Source organism: Epinephelus fuscoguttatus, linkage group LG6 (assembly GCF_011397635.1).
Source record: "Epinephelus fuscoguttatus linkage group LG6, E.fuscoguttatus.final_Chr_v1".
NCBI lineage: Eukaryota > Metazoa > Chordata > Actinopteri > Perciformes > Serranidae > Epinephelus > Epinephelus fuscoguttatus.
Genome location: NC_064757.1, coordinates 39,090,444 through 39,115,249, shown reverse-complemented (window position 1 = coordinate 39,115,249; position 24,806 = coordinate 39,090,444). Strand labels below are relative to the sequence as shown.

At 40.8% G+C, this 24,806-nt stretch overlaps 1 protein-coding gene across 1 annotated transcript; it reads left to right on the top strand.

Annotated features, from left to right (window-relative positions):
- Positions 1 to 562: 562 nt before the first annotated feature.
- On the top strand, positions 563 to 23,459 carry fbp2 (fructose-1,6-bisphosphatase 2). The gene is made up of 7 exons (XM_049578617.1): positions 563 to 850; positions 3,972 to 4,134; positions 4,369 to 4,461; positions 5,626 to 5,766; positions 9,159 to 9,296; positions 16,387 to 16,506; positions 22,106 to 23,459. Exons 1-7 carry the CDS (start codon positions 678 to 680, stop codon positions 22,289 to 22,291), a joined length of 1,014 nt encoding a protein of 337 aa, XP_049434574.1. The 5' UTR covers positions 563 to 677; the 3' UTR covers positions 22,292 to 23,459.
- Positions 23,460 to 24,806: the final 1,347 nt, after the last annotated feature.

The following is a 24,806-nucleotide window of genomic DNA, read 5'->3' as shown; positions in this document are numbered from 1 at the left end:
TGGCTGATAGGTGTGTACCATCTTCACAAGTTAAGAGATACTTTATCCAGGGGAGCTGACCTTTAAACTAAAGGTCAGAGAAAGCTCACAGAGACCTAATGACATTTAAAGCTCACTTGTTCTGCCAAAGCCCAGCAGCTGCTTTCTACTCTTTTGATATTAACTCATGACTCGTTCGTCAAATGAACTTAGACAAAGAAAGTTGTTTCTTTATTGTCACAGCAGCAGCAGACTTCTCAGGTTCATGTGCAAACAAATGTGGTGAAAATCCAGAGAATTTACCTAAGAGCTCTCATGTTACTCAAGTTTTGAGTTACTGTTGTCTAACATGTTGCAAGCTTCTTTTTTTTGACTAAAGGAATAGCAGGGCTTGTCTTATGCAGGATCAAACTGTGCCATCCTCTTTTTTGACTAAAGGAATAGCAGGGCTTGTCTTATGCAGGATCAAACTGTGCCATCCTCTTCAGCCGTCACCTGACACCCCCTCACATGCCAAATACTCGTACACACACACGTACTCTTCCATTGGCTGCACTTACAAATAGCTCCCCTTGGCTTGCCTTCATTGCTCTGGGTATGAAAAGGACTTGGCTGGTAAGGAGGTCACTCACTTGCTGCCTATTCTCTGCTCAATCTGCTGCTGCCCACTAGAAGGGATACAAGGACCAGAAAGCAGCATGTCAGACCAGTCGGAGTTTGACACAGACGTATGGACCCTGACCCGGTTTGTCATTGAGACTGGGCGCCAGGCGAAGGGGGCGACCGGTGAACTGACCCAGCTCATCAATGCCATGCTGACTGCAATCAAAGCCATCTCGTCTGCTGTGCGTAAGGCAGGGCTGGCCCACCTGTAAGTACCGAGGCACTGGAATGGGCTTACTGGGAACCATGGATGAATATGCACCATTACATTGCTGACTGATATAAAGAGATAAGTAGACCATTTGAATTTTGCGTCACTTCCACTGCAGATTTAGGAGCAAAGAGTGACTCAAGGGTTGAGGCTGTGTTCCCTGAGGGTATAGGAGCTGTCTGAGCCACACATGATATGACTGATTGTTTTGTATGGCGTACAAGTCACGTTGCTGTACTGCAAGCAAAGCCAGTGACATTTGTATGACTTCAGGTGTGTTTCAACACTCTAATCTGGAAGTGATAAAAGAACTTTTCTGGCAAGATAACCAGTTCTTTGTCAGGGAGATTAATACTGGAGAGAAGCCAAGCTAAAAGGAGTTGATTTCTGGCTGTAGTTTTGAGCTGAGGCTCTTGTAGCAGCCATAAGTTGCACACAGATCTTGACATCCAAGCATGGCTCTGTTCCTAAACTCCGCCTTGCACAGCCAAACCCTGAACATACAGTAACCATTACAGTAACTGATGTAACTTGATTTTTTTGGCGCTTGTTGAGAGGGATACACAGCCTGAAAGTAAATGCTGCTGTTAAGATTTATAGGGTGAATAAGTGCAAGTACCCTTCAGGTGTTAAAGCAGCTGTGTGGAATTTTTTACCATTTATAAAACTGTCCCTAGTTTGTATCACCCCCCCTTGAAGATCCGCATATTTAGTTGAACCCAACAGCGACAAAAAGGCATTTCTCTATATGGCTATTTAGCGTAGCCTCAGTCGGGTCGGACACAGCGGAAGTCAGCAAACCAGAATACGGCACCTGGAGGCGGAAGTAAGTCTGCACGCCCGCAGCGGCCCGCAGCCATTAAACCACAGAAGAAGAAGGAGCTGCGTTTATGAGTAGGATTTAAGAAACAGGCTAAATGGCATGTAGTAGGGAGTAGTCTCTTTTACAGTAGGTGGTGGTATGCACCTGGAAGTTGTTTGCGAGCCGCCAATAAATTGAGAGAAGAAGAAGAGCCGTGTTTACAGAGAGTGTTCTTTGAGTCAGCGGTACGCAACGGGCATTGCTGAACACATAACAGTTTTACCAGATGTATCTATAAGGGCTTGGTTGTACTTTCAATGTCATGGTGGATAAAGAAGGAGCACCATCGAAAAGAAAAAGAACAGAAGAAGGCTAAACGGGACAGTGATAGGGCTCGAGCCCAAATGCATGTAAACCTCGGTCGGGCATTCACCAAGTGGAGAGAGCTGAGAGATTTGAAAGGTTTTAAAACTGATCCCGCGTTGGCCCTTTTCCTAATCGACATGTAATTTTTGTTTTTATTTAGAAAGTTTGAAGTGAAACAACGTCTAACAAGTTGCGGTATATTCTCTAAATAAAAACAAAAATTACATACCTGTCGATTAGGAAAAGGGCCAACTCGTTAAACTGTTATGTGTTCAGCAATGCCTGTTGCATACCGCTTACTCGAAGAACACTCTCTGTAAACACGGCTCCTCTTCTTCTTCTTCTTCTTCTTCTCTCAATTTATTGGCAGATCGCAAACAACTTCCAGGTGCATACCACCACCTACTGTACAAGAGACTACTCCCTACTACATGTCATTTAGCCTGTTTCTTAAATCCTACTCGTAAACACGGCTCCTTCTTCTTCTGTGGTTTAATGGCTGCGGGCCGCTGCGGGCGTGCAGACTTACTTCCGCCTCCGGGTGCCGTATTCTGGTTTGCTGACTTCCGCTGTGTCCGACCCGACCGAGGCTACACTAAATAGCCATATAGAGAAAGGCTTTTTTGTCGCTGTTGGGTTCAAATAAATATGCGGATCTTCAAGGGGAGGTGATGCAAACTAGGGGCAGTTATATAAATGGTAAAAAGTTCCGCACAGCTGCTTTAAACTTAAGTGGCTAATATTCATGCAGTAATACTGAAAATAGTTGACATATTTAGGACTTTTAAGTAGTATACGGACATGTTTTTAAGATTTATAACACACTATAATGTAGTTGTATGCAGATGTAAGACTATTTTTTATTAAAATACAGTATGTGCAACATCATAACTCTTTCTGTGAAGACATGTTTTATTATTTTATCCTTCATTGTCTATTCATACAGCAGCCTCCAAATGCAGGTGCCCACAAGAGCAGCTACAGATACATTCATCAACACTACAGCTGCAAGTGTTTCCCTGAAATTATTCATGGAATTCCACACACATCGAAATTATGTAACCAAACACAAGCCAGCATTGTTTGAAGCTAAAGGGAGATAATTGATGTTCACAAGCCGACTACATGCATCTTGGGGGGAACCAAAGCTAGCTAGCTTCTACAAGTAGCTGAATCTCTTTTATTTTCATGGGTTGCATGCTGACAAGTTCTCTCTCCAATCTGCCGTCTCACCAATATAAAGAAACTAGATGGCACTCTGCTCAAAGCACCACATACTGCTATTTCACCTAAGCTGGCTAATGTTACAAGTCAGCCGAGGAGGTAACTGTTAATTTTACATCTCACGCTATCATTATCACCAGCCTCTCATCCATGAGTAGAAGCACACTTCCTTCTGCACAATGATACAGTTGGCAGGTGTAGTTCAGTAGAAAGAAAACAGTTCCTACGTGAAGCTTTTAACAACAAGGTCTGTAGATTACCTTGGGTAAGCCGGTCATGATGTCTGGAAAGAGACAGTAGTAGAAATATAAAGCTTCATGAATTGAAAACAAGTACCTTGAAACTGTATGTTTAAGGGAACTAAAACCATTTTTAAAATTCATACATGTTATTCCTACGGTCTGTGGAAGTCCAATAATATGAGTAAACATGAACAGGTCTCTCCCAAATCCAAAAACTAGAGTGCTAAACTCAGATTTGCAATGACAAAGGGTATAAAGTCTGGAGCTGCTCCATAGACAAGAATTGGGAAGGATGTTCTCGATGACATTGAGAGCACTCAGGGGAATGATTTCAGCAAATGGGTACATTTTGTGTTTCAAAACTGAGAACACTACAGTAGCATAAAACTAATTTTGGTACCTGAGTGAATGTACTTAGTTACATTAAAGCACTGTGTGAGACTAAAGCTGAGCTGCTGATTGGTTGGTCCCTTGGTCCACACAGGCAGGGCTTGGCGGGCTCAGTGAACGTGACAGGGGACGATGTGAAGAAGCTGGACGTGCTGTCCAACGAGATGGTCATCAACATGCTGCAGGCCTCCTACAGCACGTGCTGCATGGTGTCTGAGGAGAACGAGGAGCTCATCGTCACTCCCAAAGAGAAGAGGGTTAGTAGGGAACAGGAGCACGACGACACTGCATGATGATGGATATACTAGGGATTTTCATGTTTTAAAAGTTTGTGCAGGGACACACCTGTCCTACAACTCACAAGTTGATAAGATAAGATAAACCTTTATCAATCAGTCTTTGCAGGGGTGCATTCAGGTGTTGCAGCAGCACATGCAATATGAAATAAGCAGGACTGTATTTTTCAGTAATAATAGTTTATGTTGTCACAGGGGAAGTACGTGGTCTGTTTTGATCCTCTGGACGGCTCCAGTAACATCGACTGCTTGGCTTCCATCGGCACCATATTTGCTATTTACAAACGGGTGAGTTTGACCTCTGCGGAGACACGCAACTCATGCAGGCACTGATGAGAATATTCTGATATCACACAGCGCTCATATTTACTGCTGTTCAGTTAAAAAAAAAAAGTCCTGTTTTTAAATGATGTAACAGAGGGTTAAAGTTCAGGTAAAGCTGTTCCCTGCAGCTAAACTCTCTTTACACAGCACACACTATTGTTTTGCTTTTAAATGTAACTGTTTCAAATGTTTGTTTATATGATTATGGCTCATTGTAAATATTCACTGCTCTCCATACATTACCTACTGTGTGGAGGTGTGAGTAAATACACACAAAACAATCACAAATACGATAAGTAATGCTACAGAACAGAGATAACAGGATTATAAACAGAGCTGATTAACCAATAAATTATGTATACACTGACATGATCTCAAATGTAGGGATTTGGTGGACTTTAAAAGTGCCCGATAAATGCATGAAGTAAAAAATAAGATGCCTCCAGACTGTGCCCAGATGTTTTTGGTTAAATATAATATACATATATCTTAATTTGCTTGTTCCTTTGATTTTCATTGCATAAATGTAAAACAATAAATAGAAAAAAAGATACGTGCAGTTAGCTAAGGCTTCGGCCTGCATCTTTTTGGTCAGCAAAACCTGCTTTGGTTTGTCATGATTTAAAAAGCATGACTTCTTATTGTGTATTTTATTATGTGTATTTGAGTTGTGTAAGCTGGGGGAAAAAAAGGACTGATTACATTCTATGCAATTTTGCAGCTCCGTGTATAAAAGGGAAAGACCTTAAAATACTGAATAGATTTAGAATAACAAGTCTCAAGTGCAGTAGGAAGTGCAGTAACACTCTGCAGACACAAGGGGGCACTGCTGTCCAGCTAATCTGAGTTTCAGCCTTCCAAACTGCATGCAAAAGGAGTCATTTAATCATTTAAAGGGATTGCAGTCTGCTTTATTGGCCTAGCATTAAGTGGGTTCAGGAAGTTAAACTAAATTCTCAGCCTCTACATTTGGCCCTATCTATCACCCTCTCTGTTGTTGTTTATTGAACCTTTTTTGATGTAAATATTTGCATACAGTTCTTGAAACAGACATTTCTAGGTCGGTGCTATATGAGGAGACTGGAGTCTACGTGATGCCACTGTTCATGTTTTGTTGGTTTATTCCAGACGTCGGAGGGGGAGCCCATAGAAAAAGATGCCCTGCAGCCGGGAAAGAACATCGTGTGTGCAGGATACACCCTGTACGGCAGCGCCACACTGGTGGCCCTCAGCACTGGCAGCGGCCTCAACTTCTTCATGTTGGACCCGGTGAGTATCTCACACTCACTGCTATTAAGGCTGGGGCAGGCAGAAATCTGGAAAAGGAAAAATACACCCTCCTCCTGCAGCTCTTCCCTGTCTTTCCTACGCCCCTCCCACCAGACAACCACAGACATGTGCATGTGCTCCATAAAGTAACCCAGTGTTTCCCACATATTGATTTATTTGATATTACGTCACTGGGCTCAGTGCATTCGCTCAGCCCCTCCTCGTCCCATTCTCTTTCTCTGTTTATCAGAACGCAAATGAGACAAGAATTAGCTAGCTAGCCACCCTTACAATCCCTCCACCTCGCAGCTCGGGAGATGGACCCTTGGTTGGCGGTTGTGGTGGCCCGAATTTGGCTAGCGAAAACCCCTGCCACCCAGTGTCACAGTGGGCTGGTGGCCATTGGCAGCATTAGGTCTAACCTGTGTAACTGCAGCAACAGAAAGTTTGCTGATTATGGTGTACGATTTTTATTGCTTCTGGACTATTATTGTAAGACAGAAGTACCTGTGCAGCTCCTGAGTCCAAGACGAATTCCCTGTGGAGACAATAAAGTATATTGTATCGCATCATATCATATCGGCTCTCGCTAACATTAGCTAAGAAAACATAGACTTGAATCCGCAGCTGTGAGCCTTTAGCTCCACTTAGCAGAAGACTAAACTATTAGCAACATTTTCTCTCCATCTCTGAAATGCTTCACCAATATCGACCCGTGTTTCATTTCGTTTATCCTCAGACTCTCTGTTAGACTCTTTTTGATGAGTCCGTCTTTTATTTTTGGGTTGCTTTGCAGTGTAGGTAGTTGTTGCCAATGCTGGAATAGCAACTTTCTCTGCAGGACTCACCGCCAGTGAATCAGGCTGCACCAAAGGGACATGAACACACATCTGCATTAATAGAACAGCCAATACGAACACCCTCTCTCTGAAATGACCTGTGATGGCCAGAGTCTCCTGTCACAGGTTAAATTTTCTAAAGCCTGAAAATAGAACCAAGAGGAGGTGCAGAATTCTAGTTTTCTCTCCGTCCACTTAAAATACAATATGCTCAAAGTTTGTTCTGGGATTTTTGCCAAGTGACGCCAAAATAAAATTGCTCACCCCAGATTTAAGAAAATCAAGATTTGTCAGCCTTCAGGCTAATGAAGGCTTCGAAGCCTGATGAAGCCTCCTACGTGAGGCGAAACATTGCTTATTTGTTTGGTGTGGGAATAAAGCACAGGAGCAGCAATACATCGTGTGCGACAAATCTTGATTTTCTTAAGTTTTTCCTTTGATGTCAGCACCAATTGGAAAAAGTTTATTTGGAGGATGTGCATTCTTTATATTTGTTTCACCCCAGATTTAAACATTTCTAGGTTTCCTTGAATATCTGACATCCACCACTGTCTTCTCTGCTCTACCCAACTTTATTATCTCTCCTTTGCTGTCACTTTTTACTGTTATATGCTTTTATTGGCCCATAAGTGCTTTTATTTGAGAAAACATTATCCTGTCAATCATTCCTCCAGGCTGCACGTCTCCACAGTGCAATCATGGATAGGGAAGACAGTAAACACACACAGATCCTTTTTATTTGGCAGAAAGTTTGTCCCACTTTAACTATCATCATCTGTATAGTATAATTCATACTATGCAGTGCAAAAAAGAGCACAAATTCAGGACTGATGTCATGACTTCAACCTTTTTTGTACGTACTGGAGGTTGTTTCACTTCTCAGTATCCCTGACTGGAGGTCATAGCATAATTTGTTTTATTTTTATCATCTCTCGTTGTTGTTTTAAGTCAGGCAAACCCTTTTATTACTGTCCCACTCCCACAAGGACTTACTGATATCATATCATATTCTGCATCGTACACCAGAGTCAGACTTTCTTTTTTGGCTCCGTGGCAACAACCGATCATTGAGTATTTGTCTTAGAAAAGCAGCTTTAGTTATTACAGGATGAAAAGGGTTCAGTGTGTGTTTGTAAGTAATCTTGTTGTTGAGCGTTGTGCTGTTTTCCAGCATGAAATTCACCAACAACAAGAGATCCGCAGGCCTAAAGACAATAATGTTATTAGTGAAAAATACCAGGGTGTTGAAGCAGATGAAGCTACCCTAGTAGTACTAAGCACTGACTGGTTGTGAATGCTATCCAGGTCCACTGAGGGGTGTCCGGCAAGAACAATCCAACGTCTCTTATTTCTTAGTTTCTTTTATTTTGTGCCACACAATCAACACACACTCAATTCTCAATAGGTGTTGTGGTTATACAGGTTGGTGTGGTTCTGTAAATACACATATCACAATTAAATTAATGCTGCCTGTAATGTTACAATAACCCAAGAAACTTTGAATAACAAATATATGTGAAGCATTCACCATATGAATATCAAACTTTAATAATAATTGGCACCTGAGCTGGTAAACCGCCAATAAACAGGCACACATTCACAAAGAGAAATATTGTTATGACAATGCTGTCCTCTTGGTGAAGAAGGTAAATATCGGTTTGACCCTATGCTACGCCATCCGGAGCCTCAATGTCTGCACTCAGTTAACACAGCACAACAGGCCCCAATGAAGTAACTTTACCAATCCACTAACAGTGGCTAATATCTTAACTACAGAAGAACACTCTAGAGCAACTAATCATTATCTAAAAAGGACATGCAATAGCCAGACTTGGGTCTTGAATGACTCAATAAATGCACGATTAATTAAAATGAAACATAGCATCCTCATCAATAAACACCTTTAACACACTGCAAAGTCCTGCATATTGTGCCTGTTCCCACCCATGGTTAGACTTACAGTTTGATGTACGCACACTAAAATGTCCACAGTGTAAGTCCAAATCCAACAAGGGAAACACCATTAGAGGACCACCGCTTAGATTGCGGTGCTTCGCAGTAGAGAGCCAAAAGTGTTCTGATCCAAGAGGGGCAGAGCACAACCTTGCTGCATGCTTATTGGTGAATAGTTCCGGTGGAGCAGATGGATGCTGACAGAGAGAGGTGGTATTATATGATCCAGTTCAGTCTGCTATCTGCTATCATTTGTAATGGACTGTACTCCCTCCATAAGTATATTAAGGTTGTTTTGAAATATTTTCTTTCCCTGAAAACATATTAATACGATGTCCAGGTAATGGTTTTTGCACAAAAGCATACTGAGTGTGTTTTTATCCAGAATGGCTGCTGTCCTGATTTATAATGTTGTATGATGTGGCACTTTTTTAAACCTCTTTTTCATTCAAATCTACCTTAAAACAAATCTGACTGTTGTGAATTGAATTTAAATTCTCCGCCAAATTTAAGAAACTGATTTGTTAAAATAAATTTAGTCTTGTGGTTCACTCTGGCGTTTGGATTATCCCACCTAAACACTATGTTCTTGCTCCTCAGGCCATCGGTGAGTTCATCCTGATTGAGAGGAACGTGAAGATCAAGCCAAGGGGGAAGATTTACAGTCTAAACGAGGGCTACGCCAAGTACTTCCACCCCTCTATCAACGAGTACCTCAAGCACAAGAAGTACCCAGAAGTAAGAACATACCACAAATTAAACTACTAGACACATCACAAACATAATTTGACCCAAAGCTTTGACATAAATTAGTTTTACTTTGTGTTTGTGGTTTTAAATCTGACACCTTTCAACCAAAGCTGTACATGTTTTGCTGACACACGCAGCGACACTTGCGCTCCGTCCTGAGGCAGGATTTCAAACACCAGCGGCCTCTCACACTCGTCATGTGAATCCTGACGAAGCATTTGCTCTGGCAGAATGACTTCACACGAGGACTTCTGGTTGGCTGCACACAGAAAAACATTTTTCCAAAGGGTATCAGCAGATCAGAATTCTGATAATGTTTCAGCAGCAGAAACAATGACGAGGAGAAGCTACTTTTCAGTGGTGGAAGAAGTACTCAGATCTTTTAATTAAGTAAAGGGCTTTAAATAATGCTCTGTTACATGTTAAATTCATATATTCAACTAGACCAATGTTATATATTTTGTTGTTACATTCCCACAAACGTTTCCAGCAATGTTCAAACCCAGAGGAATTAAGGACAGAGTCCATGTCGTTTCATCAGTGGCATCATGTCCGCTTTGCACATGCATCAGGGTTGTGGTTGTCTGCCAGAAGCTGTCATAAACTGACTTTTTATCCAGTTTTAAGCCACACTTTTATGGCATGCTTTTAAGATCTTGGTAAATTTTAAGCTTTTTTTGGCTTTTGGCCTTTATTGGACAGGCCAGACTAAGTGTGAAAGGGGGAGAAAGAGAAGGGATGACATGCAGCAAAGGGCCGGGGGCTGGAATCAAACCCACAACTGCTGTGGCAAGGACATTGCCTTCGTACATGGGCTGCCAGCTTTACCCACTGAGCTAATGGGCGCCCCTTAAGCTATTTATTTTTACCAGATGAAGGCTTTTAAGTCGTCAAACATCTCATTTCACCTCATTTTATTTTGGCAGTGAATACTGATGTGAAGTAATTTGCCTTGTGAACCACTTAAAATCTGGTTGGCCGACGATACGGTTTGCCGCAGCTCTAACAGACTGAGCAGTGACAGTGATCAAGACCTGATTCTAAGTATTTTACTGTTGTTTCAGTGAGAATTTTACACTGTATAGTTACTCAAATAAGTGCACAAAATACCCCTGACTTAAGGGTAAGTTTAGGGTGAAAGTCTTGACCTTAAATGGTTGACGTAAGGATGCTTCATGCAGCCAGGTGCCACAGTCAGTGTGGACAAAGAGTGACCCACAAACATGTGATGGGGCAGTCGAGTGTGACCGTTCGGTCAGACAGGACGAAGCTGGGTCAGCTGAGCTGCAGGATGGCGACACTGTTTACTGCAGGAAACATCGTGTTCCTCAGGAAACGGCAGCTACTCATGTGGAAACTCTGATCTCCACACACGCACAGTCAGCACCTCTGCAGCAGTGCGGTCACGAACGTGACCGCAAAGGTTGTTTGGTCATCAGTGATGGGTTAACTGATCTACTGCACTTTTATATATGAAGTTTGAGCTATAATGTCCATCTCTGAGGCTGCTTCTTAACCACAGTTGCACAAAATCGCACTAAAAAATCTGTAATATTTTATTTGTCAGTTACCATTTTTATAGCTTCAGCAAAGCAGTTTGAAAGGAAGAATCCACTTAAGACCTGTTTTTGAGGATCAAACAACCTGTAGGCTTGAAAAGGTGGCTCACAAAAGTTTGTGGCTTGCAGCAGATGTAGTCGGCTTGAATTTCCATCAGTGAGAATGGATTCCGAAATTTACTCAGGGCAATGGCAAAAATGTAAATAAAAGTTTAAAAACTTCCAAGGAAACGTTTCAAACCACTCTAACAGCAATGATCCACTTCTCCTCTGTCCAGTTTACTCAGTGTGTTCCAAATACTTCCACCAGAACGGATGGAGCTGTTTATATTTATCATTTGTCATTTGCAGCTGCTTTTGTTTACATCAGTCAAGTTTTCTTCTGGAGAAGCAGTATTCAGTTTTAATGCACCATATATCTGGAAACAACTCTTAAGACTTTTCTTGTTTGCCACTGCCCTTTACTAAATCAAATTTGGGACCATTTATTCATATCTTGCACTTCATTTTATTCTGTTTTATTCTATTTTATTTTACACTTCAAGTCCTAGTTTTAATATCTTCATTTTACCTCGCGTCTCTTTTCTTGATGCCTTTTACGTTTTATATAAAGCACCTTAAATTGTCTTGTTGTCTAAAGGTGAATACAGATAAACTTGCCTTACTATTTTTGGGTATTAAAGGTATTCTCATAAGAAACACACACACACAGTATTATTTAATGAAACACGGTTCAAGGTGCAGTACAAAGCAGAAATTCTGATGCCGATGTTAATACCAATTCAGTGATCAATTTAAAGGTTAAGTTTGCATGTTCTCCCCGTGTCAGCGTGGGTTTAACTGGTGACTCTAAATTGTCCGTAGGTGTGAATGTGAGTGTGAATGGATGTCTGTCTCTATGTGTCAGCCCTGTGATAGTCTGGTGACCTGTCCAGGGTGAACCCTGCCTCTCACCCAGTGTCAGCTGGGATAGGCTCCAGCTCACTGTGGACCCCAAAGAGGAGAAGTGGTTACAGAAAACGAATGAATTAATGAATGAATTTAAAGGTGCAGTTCTGGAGAAAGAAAGGGTTGACGGTTTTGTGCGATGACTAACTCAAAGTGTCTGTGAGACTCATCAATGATTTATCTTTCTCGAGAACCGCATACTGAGCCTTTAAAGACCAGCTGCACCTTTAGTGTCAGTTTTAGAGTTTCCTGATAATTGACGGATTGTTTCAGGGTCTTTTATACTTTAAATTGTGTCGGGAGGCAGTGTTGTAGGCATGAAAAAGACAATGTCACTTGTGCCTTCTCCTCTGCGAACACCTTCAGTTAATAACCGTCACTGAACACTCATCATCATGTTACACTTCACATCATGATGCAGCACAATTCCACAGCAAACCACATTGTTACTCACTGTTGTGTGTCGAAATAGCCAAATGTTGTCTCACAAGGATTTACTGGAATGCAAATGTTGCTGAAAAGACCTACAGGAAAGTTTAAATCTAGTTCAAAGGTGGTATCATTCTTTCTTTCTTTCAAACCTCCCTGCTTGTTTGTTAACCTGTTTGGAACCTGTCACCTGTTGAAACAAAACTCTCGCTATAACAAGGCTGCAAATGCAGAACGACTCCCAAAATTTAAGTCTGGAAAATGAGATCAAGAACACATTGTAGTACCTATGTGTTACACAAATCTTTTTAGAACTTCCTAAACCATTTGCCTGAGACACAACATCACTGTCAGATCTGATTACTTTGTGATTCTGAGTTGGCTTTTCTTCAAAAAAGTTTTTTTTTTTCAAATTGGAGCCAAAAGAAGAAGACTGTAACATGAGATTTAACACCAATATACTTTTAGAAATACTGGATTGCAAACTGTCGTTCCCGCCAGCACTAATAAACTTTTAAAACTTGTATTTTTGTAGAATAATTTTCATTCACAACTTTCCCACACCCTCTTACTACTCCGTCTACTCTCTTTTTCGTTTTCTCTTCCTCTAGAAAGTTTCATGTTGTCTCAACTGTTGCCAGCTGGATGTGTGTTTTCTGACAGAGCTGCGTAGCATGGGAGGGTCTGTTTTTGGGAAATACTATGCACACACACACACACACACACACACACACACACACACACCACTCCCTCATGATGACTAGGATGTGACTCAGCAAGCACATGACTACATCACGTTGTGCCGTCTGAACATGAGGCTCACTCCAGGGCAACTCCACTCAGATTAAGACAAGAGTACTGTTCTGTTTTAAGAGTGGAGTTTGGTGCGTTGAGCATTTAAGTGCTTGTCGTCTTCACTTATCTTGCCAGCAAGTTTTTCATCCTCCACAGTCGAATTCATGTTGAAAGTGTACGACTCCAGGCCGTTCTTAGCAGCATTGGAGTCAGTTAAAGAAACATGCTGATATAAATAAAAGATGCTCAGATACACCTCCCGCAAATAAAACTGGACAGTTCATCCTCTGAAAGTCCATTTGCTGAGCCAAACTGTGATCTAGAACCAGCCTGTTTTTGCAGGTTTGTGTAACATGAGTCTCCTCCTCTGGCAGGATTAACGTACGTTCCAGCTGCTGCAGACGGACTTTGACCCGTCTGTTGTTTGCTCTTTGGTTTTTTATCATCGGCAGGTCAGAGCGGCCCATGACCTCTGAACGAAGCATGTCTGCTGTATGTGCAACTTTCAAACCAGCTGCCTGACTGACCTGTTTGTATATTACCCTTTGTTAATTATACTGTATACAGTGTGTTATCTACACGGGGTATCAACATGTGTGAAAGCCATCGGTCACTCTGAAACCCAGAAAAAAAATCTACTGTATGTATACAAACCAGTTTCCTTTCATAAGCAAAATGCACTGTCATGTTTTGTTTCTCAAAATAAATAGAAACAGGGCTGGTCCCAGAGTTTTGGGGGCCCTATGCAGGATTTGGTTCAGGGGGGGACACTAATTGTAACATGCTGCCACTTCACATGGCACTGACCCAACCTGTGTACTGTTAATATTAGCTTAGGCACACTAGAGATGCTCTGATGGCGTTTGAGCGCACCCGAATCCTCGTGCACTCATCAATCATCCACCCACCCGACGTAATTATCTTCTAAAATTTAGAGACACGCATCCGCACCCAACGTGCGCCAAAGCTATTGTATTTACATTTAAATTATGTCCAGCCATTTGTGCTCATTTGCTTTTCATATAGGCGCATTTTCTTGACTTACACAATTAAAAAAATTATAGGCTACTTTCAAATGTGGTCATATTTCTAATGTAAAAATTACTTTCATACGGGTAACTGACAGATCCACCCGCAATTAATTGTAATGCTCATTTTTATTGGCCCACCCACCCACAGATTACGGATATCCACAGATGTTGTGGATATATGCGCAAGATTTGCATCTCTAAGGCACACATAATGTATAAATGAGCAGGTGCAGCCTAACTTGACATTACTGAGAGAACACAGTTGACCACTCTAAGTGTTTTTTTGTCTCTTTTCGTGACCAGAAGTACACTTTTGTTTCCATACTCTCAACAACAATATTGACTCCCGCTTTAATACGAAAGGAAGTCGGGGCCCCTGTATAATTTGCAGAGCCCAGCGCAACTTGTGTAGTAAGCCAGACGCCCGAACCGCTTCAACTGACCACCCCACCGAGGAAACTCACTTCGGCCGCTTGTATCCTCAACCTCATTCTTTCAGTCACTACCCAGAGCTCATGACCATAGGTGAAGGTCGGGACGTAGATAGACCAGTAAATCGAAAGCTTCACCTTCTGGCTCAGCTCCCTCTTCACCACGACAGCCCAGCACAGCGCCTGCATCACTGCAGAAGCTGCACCAAATCACCGATCCATCTCACGCTCTCCCAACCCAGAGGGAGCAAGCCATCGTTTTCCGGCAGAGAACCATGGCCTCAGACTTGGAGGTGCTGACTCTCATCCCGACTGCTTCTCACTCGGCTGCAAACTACCCCAGTGAATGCTGGAGGTCACAGTGTTTTAAAGCCAACAGAACCACATCATCTGCAAAAGCACAGATGCAATCCTGAGGTCACCAAACCAGACCCCCTCCTCCCCCCGGCTGCTCTCTATCAACAGAGAAAGAAAAGCTTTTGCATTTCATATTAGCTGAACAACATGACTGCAAAAGAGATCAAAGTTCTGTATCACATCTAGTGATGCCTCGTAGCTGAACACGTGAGTGTCTATTTCAGTGTGTGCAGGGTCACAGATGAATGAAAAGCTGCGTGAACAACCTTCCCTTTTACATGCGATACTTTTTTCTTTTAAACCACTTGTTGGGACTTGTTTTTACCAAACAAGTCATTTAAAGTATTTTTTAAGCTTAAACATTGAATTTTTTACAGGTCTCTTTTCTTATGCATGTTGGCTGCTTTTATGGAAATTAGAAAGTCAAATAAAGAGTGGCTTATCTAAGCGGTTATAACACGAGGTAGTTTTATGTAACGACCGTGTTCAGAAGTGAGTGTGTGCTGGGCCTGTTAGCCTGGAGCCATTTGTGTGTTAAGTTTATAAAACAGTCACTTTAGATACTGAGTGCTTTAGTCGTTTAAAGGTCCAGTGTGTTTGTAGGATTTTGGGGGAATCTATTGGCAGAAATGGTGTTTCATATTCATAACTATGTTTTCATTAGTTAATCATCAACTGAAAATACGAATTGTGTTTTTGTGACCTTAGAATGAGCCGTTTATATCTACATACAGAGTGGGTCCTCTTCGGCCATGTTATTCCTACAGTCGCCCAGAGTGGACGAATCAATCTCTGTCTCTTGAGAGGCACATGTACGTTTCAGCCACTGTAGTCTATCTCCATGCTTGGCACACGGAAGAAGTTTAGTTCTGCAACCTTACTGCAACAGATGCCACTAAATCCTACACACTAGACTTTTAAATGGTCATTTATCGCCATGGCTTGACAGGGAACATCGACATCACAGAAAGGCTTTGACCATCTTCACGAGTGAAGTTTTTTTATTTTAATTTCCACCATGAAAACTTGCTCGCATTGTAATCCATTGTAATAATAATAATAAATTTTATTTGTATTGCACTTTACATTTTAGCAATCTCAAAGTGCTACAGAGCAGCTAAAAAAAACAAACAAACCAAAAAACAGAAAAGCAATTGAAACAGTTAGAATTAATACAGTTTAAAAAGAATTATTAAAAATGATTAGAAACGATAAATAGTTAAAAGGAGAACCTATAAAAGACATTTAGTAGAATGCTTTTGTGAAAAGATAGGTTTTTAGGTCTTGTTTAAAAACATCAATAGTCTGTGGGGCCCTGAGGTGGTCGGGGAGGGCGTTCCACAGCCTTGGAGCAGCAGAGGAAAAGGCCCGGTCATCCATGGTGCGGAGCTTGGTTCTGGGGGTTTACTAACATAACTAACATAGGAATAGGCTGCTCTTTTATTTGATACAAATATGGGATACAGCTGTTTGAAAACATTCTTCACTTCATGCACTAATATTAAAAATATATCTTTACTTCCTGCAGGATGGCAGTGCCCCGTACGGAGCTCGTTATGTGGGCTCTATGGTCTCAGATATTCACCGCACCATTGCCTATGGAGGAATCTTCATGTACCCTGCAAATGAGAAGAGCCCCAAAGGAAAGGTAACTACTGACCTCCACAAAGCCACGTTACCGCAGCCAGGATCATCAGATTAATACAACCAGCATTCTGTTTTGACTTCACTGAACAAAGCACCATATGCAACAGGCCGTAGCCTCATATCTGACTTCAACACATCTTATGTTACTGCGCGATTCAGTCAAATAACACTCCATATGCAGATCACAGAGGGAACACTCAACCCTGGTTTCCAGGGATCTTCAAATGTATTTTTTAAGGATCTAATAAAGGTCTAATATGTGTGCAGAATGATCGAATATTTTAGGGAGAAACCACAGTTTGCAGAGGTTACAGGCGGGACGGCATCAGGCTCGAGACTTTTGGCGACGCTGGCTAGCCCACCAAAAATCACCACCGCTACCACTCTGTATAGTCCCTCTCTCATAGTTTAATAATGGTGAAATACTAAACAGCATATCTACATAGACATGTGTATTTGATGGGACAAATATAGTGAGTAAAAGAGTTGACACTACACACACTCACTGATATAATTCCATCATGTGAGTAAAACGAAAACAAACCACAAAACAGATCGTTACCACAAAAACTTTGGCTATACTTACCCTACATAAACTTACGTATGAAAATCAAACGCCTGCGCCAATTTACCAGAAAGTTAAGTGCAGAAGCAGTGACTTAAACTGGTATATTAAAAGGTAACTTATTTTCAACCTCATGCTTTTGTGTCTGTGTGTCTAATGGAGACAACCATTTTTGTAATTCGTCCAGTATTGAGCGAGAAGGCTGCAGACAGCAGCTACAATTCATGCTGCAGTGTAACCTTTCAGGGCCTTTGTGCACCATCAGTTTACATCCATTAGAAGTGTTTGTTTTTGCCACTGATAGGCTCAAGTGTTTGACAACAGCATGGAAAGGATCCTTACAGAGATAGACCATTTATTAAAGAGTAAAATCCTCTTTGTTTAACCAGAAACAGCACTATCAGACTCTATTTAATTAAACAGTAATTTTATCATATTAAGCCCCTTTTACACTGCTAGATTTTCGGCGAATGTTGGGCCGTTTTGCAGGTGAGCTGCGAGTGTTTATACACACAGAGGCGGATTGGCGAGTTGATGCGTGGTGCCCAATTTTCCGCCTCGTAGGGTAGACATATTGGCAGAACCCTTTTAGTTTAAACAGAACAAGGCTCCCTTTCGCCATGGGAGGGGCTGTTGAAGACTTGTGGGAGGAGCTGGTGATGACGCCGCACGTACGACCCACTGGCGGTGGATAAACAGGAAACAGCTGATAGCAGGAATTAGCGAGCAGCTAGTAGCAAGAGGGAAACACAAACCTGACAGACACTGTAAAGATGAGCAACTGGGGAGACAAGGAATTGCGCACCCTCCTTGTCCTCGCAACGAAGAGGCCATTAACCGGCAGATGCTGGGGACGGTGAAGAACGGGCCGACTTATGAGAGAATCGCTGACTGACCAGCCACGTCACTGTTTACGTCACACGCTGAGCTACACGTTTTGTTACTTGCTCACGCCCCCCATTGCCCCGAAAAAGGCGCATTCTGTATAAACAAAAGTAGGCAGGCGGCATTTTGCTGCACTCCCTGATTTTGTTTTTATACTGCCAATGCTGAAAGAAGACTGATTGGGCTTTCCTGCAAATTTGCACAATTCCTATCTAAAAGGGGCTACGTTAAAACACACTTCATTTAACACTGAGGCCAAACAATCCCAGTCACAACAGCAGTGTTGGAGACGGTGCAGACACATGAATGCCAATCACTCTCCAAAAATATTTTGGAGAAAAATATGTTCAATTATAAAAAAAGATCCTGGGATATGAAATGTCAAGGTCCTGTAATTCGGTGCAATAAGGGAAGATGGGATAAATAAAAAGATTGGTATCTGTGTACAACACTTTTGATGCCAGCAGAAAAGCAATTACAAAGTATTGTTACAAATCTGAGCCTCCAAGCCTGAAACAATGGATGGACATAATCAAGGAGATGTTTATAAGGGAAAAGACAGAGGTCTAGAGGAGCAATATTCCCCAGAAAATGGGAGAAATGGACTGTCTTTATTTCAGAAGACATGGATGCAGCTTCACCGTGAGTGTCTGGACAACAAAAGGACATTTAACATGCAGACTTATGACACACAGTCTTCTCTATTTAAAAATGCTTTAAATAAAGAGTTATAAAAAACAAACCAACACAAACTTGAGAGTTAGATGTTAGATGTAAAAATATGCCACAAAATTACTTTTTATGCAAATAGATTCCAGTAGAATTGGCAATAGCAATTTGGGCTATTACTGATTAAACAAAAATAATGTTACTCTTTAATAAGAAGGTCTATCTCTGCAGAGATCCTTTCAGTAACACTGTCATACACTGTCAGTGGGAAAAACAAGTACTGTCTGTGTATATAAACTGATGCACAAATCCTCCAAGTGTTAAGCAGCACTGTCTCAACACTGGCCCAATGAAAAAAAAAAAAAAAAAAGTTGTCTCCATTAATCAATGAGACACAAAACATGGGAACATAAAGTCCAGGTTGAAAATACCGCAGTTGCCCTTGTATGAACCTGTTGAAGCAGAGTCATGTGTCATAATGTGCCTCAGCAGGTCACATCGCACGGCCAATCAGCGTTACAAGTCTTTTTTGTGTTGCAGCCTGATAAAAAAAAAGAATCAAATTTATATCCAGATTACAGCTGATTATGAGCCTCCGCAGTTCAAGGCACAGATTTAGGCATGTAACCGACACCCACACCCTCAGTGACAGACTGTACAGGATGTTTGCAGCAGTGTAATCTGAGGACGGAGGTGTTTTTCTCGCACTGAGATAAATAAAGCTCAGAGACAGTCGAGGCTCGTCGTAAAGATAAACAGCAACCTCTCACCCATTTTCTTTCAGGCAGCTTGACTCTGTGACCCATTTATCCTGAGTATTCTGTCTTTATTTACATCTCTAACAGTGTTTTATTATCTATGTGCTCAAATTACAAAACAAAACAGTCAAATAAGATTCTATTTTTGACTTTAATAACAACACAAGTGGGACAGTAGCTTAATGGCAAAACTCCTGAAAACATGACAGCACAGATTGTTCCATAATGACCCACATCCTGAAATTACTCACCGTTAACTTTACGTGTTACATAGAGACAAGACAAGGCTACCTATTTAGATATTGCATTGTAAACACAGTGGGAGTTCAAAGGGCTTTACAAGTCTCGTTTCCTTGTTTGCCTCAGTAACCAGACACAAATACTGATAAATAAATGCATATTAATAACAAATAAAATACACAATAAGTAAAAATAATAATAGTAATAATGATAAATGAGTCTATCCACCCTCAACAGACGCTTCTTCTTGCATAACATAGGTGATAAGACAGAATGAGTATGAAACAAATAAACAAAAACACAATTAGAGCACTGAAATGTTTTTTAATTTATAGTAAACGGCAAAAACCAACGCAGATGCAAACGGTAAATTTTTGGCATGAACATAAGATCACATAAGAAGTGGTTAAATTCAGAGTTTTATTTTACCAAATTATACAATACAGGATTGCATAATTAAATATTGTCGTAGTCTCCTCCACATTACACAAAGAGAACATATATAAACATATGTTCAAAAATTTAAATGACAATAGAAAATAAACTATAAAACAGGCAATAACAAAGAACAAACTATATAAAAAGTAGTACCACGGAAACCAAAAATCTTTGAACTGTCCACCAAAATTAACCCAGGTTTTACACACACTTCAATCGAAGTGTTCTGGGAAGTGAAACCATTAAAACTTGGCTGCTTCGAGAACAATATTTTAAACAAACATTTCCAGAGCCAGGTTGCAGCGTCATTAAATGAATACCATAAATGTTTTCACCATAGACTTCTGTAGAATTAAAGTATTTTTTACTCAAGTACTATACTTAGGTACAGTTTTGAGTTCTTGCAAATTATGTTTTATTATGAATTATGCTGTCCAGCTGTATATGAAATAATTAGAATTAGCTCCACTTTTACCAGCTGTAACATTAAAGTGATAAACACGTTATTGCATTACTAATTATATTCCAGTCTTGTTTCTGAAATGGACCATTAAGTACTTTTACTTTTGGTACTTTGAATTAATTTTCATTCTTGTACTTTTGTACTTTTATTAAAGTACAGCCAAAAACTGCAGTTCCTCAAACGGCCACTTGAGGCTGGCTCCAGAGTAAATCACCAGAGACCCCTGCGTTATAGCGACACTTACCTTTCTGGAAATTTTACACTTTTCTTTGTTTCGGTTAAAATGCTATTAATAAGCTGATGGCACACTAAAATGTAAGTGAATTCCACCAGAGATAAAAACTCATAATTATACCATTCTCATAAAACTTGGACCAACCATTGCACTGGACCGAAAACTCGACTGACATAACCGCTCGCGTAACAACATTATTTATGACAACACAGCATCTGGTTGCTAACGGTTAGCCTACTGCAGCCTAACGTTGCCTGAGTCTCCTTGTTTGTTGCCAGTCACCAGTACTATCTAACGTTAGCGTTTACATTATATTCTACAACTCATCAGTCATCACTGACCCCGGATAAGTTTCAAAACTCTGGGCTTGTGTTTGACTGTGCAGGACAGGTAGCGTTATGCTTGGTTTGCTTCTAATATAACAAATAACGTTATATGACAGCACAGCATCCAGTTGCTAATGGCTAACGTTAGCCTACTGTAGCGTAGCCTCTGAAACATTAACGTTATCTTCCTTGTGCGTTTCCACTTACTAGTAACGTTAAGGCTACTATCTAACGTTAGCACTGTAACCTTATTCTAAAACTCATCAGTCATCACTGACTCTGGTTGAGTTTCAAAAGTCTGGGGTTGTGTTTGACTGTCTTAGTTGTAACGTTACACTCGCTCTCCTCTTCCGTGTATCTAACGTTACCATGCCAACGCCTACATCTATCATAGACGTAATGAGGACGTAATGGAGGAGGGGGGAGTAGCCCTTTGGAGGGAGGTTGGGTGGCAGGAGGGGGATGGGACTTTGGAGGGAGGCGGGAGTTGTGGAAGTGCTGTGTGAAATGCAAGAAAGGTAAGAGTAGCTTTAAAATGTCCAAATTTACATTTTAATTTCAATATTCATGACTGTAATTTTTATATATCTCCCCCATTTACATTTCATTAAGGCTTAAAGTAACACATAATTAAAGATGTGTCCGTATACAGGCTGTTAGCAAGGCATCACCACAAAGAGACAAGATGGCGACAGCTGAAATGCCGAACTTGAGGCCTCAAAACAGGAGTCCACAAATCAGTGGTTGACATTTTTTCACGGTAACATTGTTGCTTCTACTTCAGTGAAAGATTTGAATACTTCCATCACTGCCCCAGAGATGAAGAGCTCACCTGATAGCAGCAGCATGCTACGTCAAAGTCGGATAACATTTAATGACTGCTACAAAAACAAAAAACAGTTAGTGCCGTTACAAAGTCATTAAAGGGGAAATCTGCTCTTCTTCTCTAAAAATACTGTCTGTGCATACATTGATCCGAAGACATTAACTTGTGTTTCTTTCTTAAATCTTCTCCCCACAGCTGCGGCTGCTGTATGAGTGCAACCCCATCGCTTACCTCATCGAGCAGGCCGGAGGCATCGCCACCACCGGCACTGAGAGGATCCTGGACATCCAGCCCCAAGCGCTCCATCAGCGGGTTCCCTTTGTGGTCGGCTCCCCTGATGACGTCAACGAGTACTTGACCTTTGTCAAGAAGTACCAGTGATTTACACAGGGATTCTCACAATGTTTCTATAAAAGGCCAGACTTTTGTTTCATCATGCCGAGAAGGTTATTTTTGGATCTGTATGTAAGAAGTGTGAGAGTTATTATAAATGTATGAGATGTCAAATCTCGTAGAATTGTAGAATACTTGAATGTTACAATATCAAATATAATATTAAAACCAGGTAATTTTTCTATAATGGCAGAATTATGCTACATAGAAACAGAAATAGAGTTACTGATCAGTATGACAGATAATTTGTGATCATCAGAAGTTTGTTCTCTGCAGCTTGTCCTTTTAAAAGTCATTAAACAGGATTTTCAAAATCAAATGATCACTGTTTTCTCCTGCCAAATGTTTTTGGAGTTTCAACATTAAAAAAACTGCTGACTGTTTCTCGGCTTGTGCAACATGTCCTGTGTACATATATATATATATATATATTTCCCATAAGGAGAAAGAGGAAGAAATCAGTTTCTTATTCACGAATGATGTATTTTTGAATCTTTATTGACATGGTGAAAAAAGCTGCGCAGAGATTCTCATTTTGAGCAACATCCTGAAACAGTTAAATTAAGCAGCTGATTAAAGAAAGTTGTCACGTGTTCACTTGGCTCAGCTACATGTTCTCATCTGATGCACAGTTCAGGTCACGATCCGTCTCACTGCACCTTCATGGAGCAAATGATCCGACTGATTTTATTTGCTCTCCAAATTACAAAATCATAGATAAATTTTATTTTTTGCATTTAAGTGATTTAAATTAGATAGTAAAAGGTGTTTTGTCACAAATTACAGTTAAAACGTCTCCAGGTGAAACTCTGTCTGACTCTGGAGTCTGGAGTTTAATTTGTAGAAACATACATTTTCAGACTGTTAATGATACACTGTTAATAGATCCCTCTTTTGTTACCCTATTTCCGTCTTTCTTTAGTTGTCTCCATCTTTCGGTCTTTTGTTTCTTTTTCTTGTGTCCTTGTTTCATTGCATTTTTCTGAGTTAACAGGCACAAAAACTGATAAATAAATGCATAGAATCTCCTGTATTTTATTCATTTAGTTAACTGTACAATTATACTGTCTGCACATTTGATGCAATGCCAGGATGAAAAAATCTGTACACTGAGTAAAAACTGAAAGACTGGTCACAATAAAATGTGCTAAAACTACTGGAGTCGTACTTTGGACACCACCAGTAGCTCAGGAAGTGCAGTCTCATGTTTTATTTGCTCTGGCAGATTAGCTTGATTTCCCTCCCATTCAGAAGGATTTCCATCAGACGTGGCCTGCGTCGGGCCAATCCAACATGTTTACATAAAAGAGTGTTTCAGGAATGAGTCCTAAAACCTGAAAATGAGATAACATATTTGAACTCCCAGTTTCCTTGTCTTAAAGTCAACAAGTTTTTCGTATGGGTTTTTGGTTAAGTGGCTGAAATAAGGTCTGTGGTTAGAGATTTTTACGTTTCATTGTGTGACATTAAATACACCGTGAATTTAATTTAAAAAAAAGGCAGATGCTAAGAAGTGTGTCATTATGCTGAACACGGCTTTACAGCCTTGGTGGTGACATTGAAGATACAAGACTATAGTTTGTTTATAGTCTAACATCTGTTTTCACATCTGACAATTGCGTTTCTTCTTCAAAAATCATATCAGTGGTGTTAATTAGTGAAGACTGTTTTGCTGAACAAAACATGTAAGTATCATAAACTTTGTTTGCCGCAGAGTGGATTTTCTGCATTGATCCAAAATCCAGTGGCAAAATCCCAGAGGGGTTGTTGCAAGTGAGCCAGGGAGATGTTAAGTGAGAGGTTGGCGTACAAAAACCGTCATCCCTGCACCACTCTATGGGCATGTTTGAGATGATGACTGAAAACTTGCAGAGCCTTTGCACATTATGCAAAATTCACGATGAGGTTATAAACCTAGTAAAGAGGAATTCCATTTTCGAAAACAACCAAGACTAGTCCATACCCAGTGAGTGCACTGTTGCCCACGTATAGTTTTACATGGTGTGTGTGGATACTGACAGTTTCCACGATTATGTACAGCATACCATACCATGACTTAGTCATACCAAAAATTAGAAAAAACCAACAACATTGGTCCACAGGGGGAGCCACAGCGATCGGTCGCATTTTAGCCATTTTTAAGCATTTTTCTGTTGTTATAGCGCCACCCAGTTGTCAATTAGAGTTAAATTTCTCCAGTCACCTTGAGGCGTCCTGTTCTACATATCTACCAAGTTTAGTAAAAATCCATATGGCGGTTAGGCCTAGATAAGAAATGAGCTCTCTAGCGCCCCCATTTTGTTTGATGGGGTCAATAATGGAGGGGTCCCCTCAGATTATGTGTGCTCATATGCCTACAAAGTTGCGTGGTGATGGGTGAAACCCTTGAGATGTTATACACCTTTATGTGATGAGCCATGCCCTCCGCAATATTCATTGCCTTATAGAAGCTCAGTTTTAGTAAGTTTTCCAACTTTTGCCAAGAGGGAACTTTAGATATTGG

Excerpts from the sequence above, each read along its gene's own strand:
- fbp2 (XM_049578617.1), top strand. The coding sequence starts at position 678 with ATGTCAGACCAGTCGGAGTTTGACACAGACGTATGGACCCTGACCCGG. Across the intron at positions 851-3,971 it reads AAGGCAGGGCTGGCCCACCT|GCAGGGCTTGGCGGGCTCAG; the intron begins GTAAGTACCGAG and ends TGGTCCACACAG. Across the intron at positions 4,462-5,625 it reads TATTTGCTATTTACAAACGG|ACGTCGGAGGGGGAGCCCAT; the intron begins GTGAGTTTGACC and ends GGTTTATTCCAG.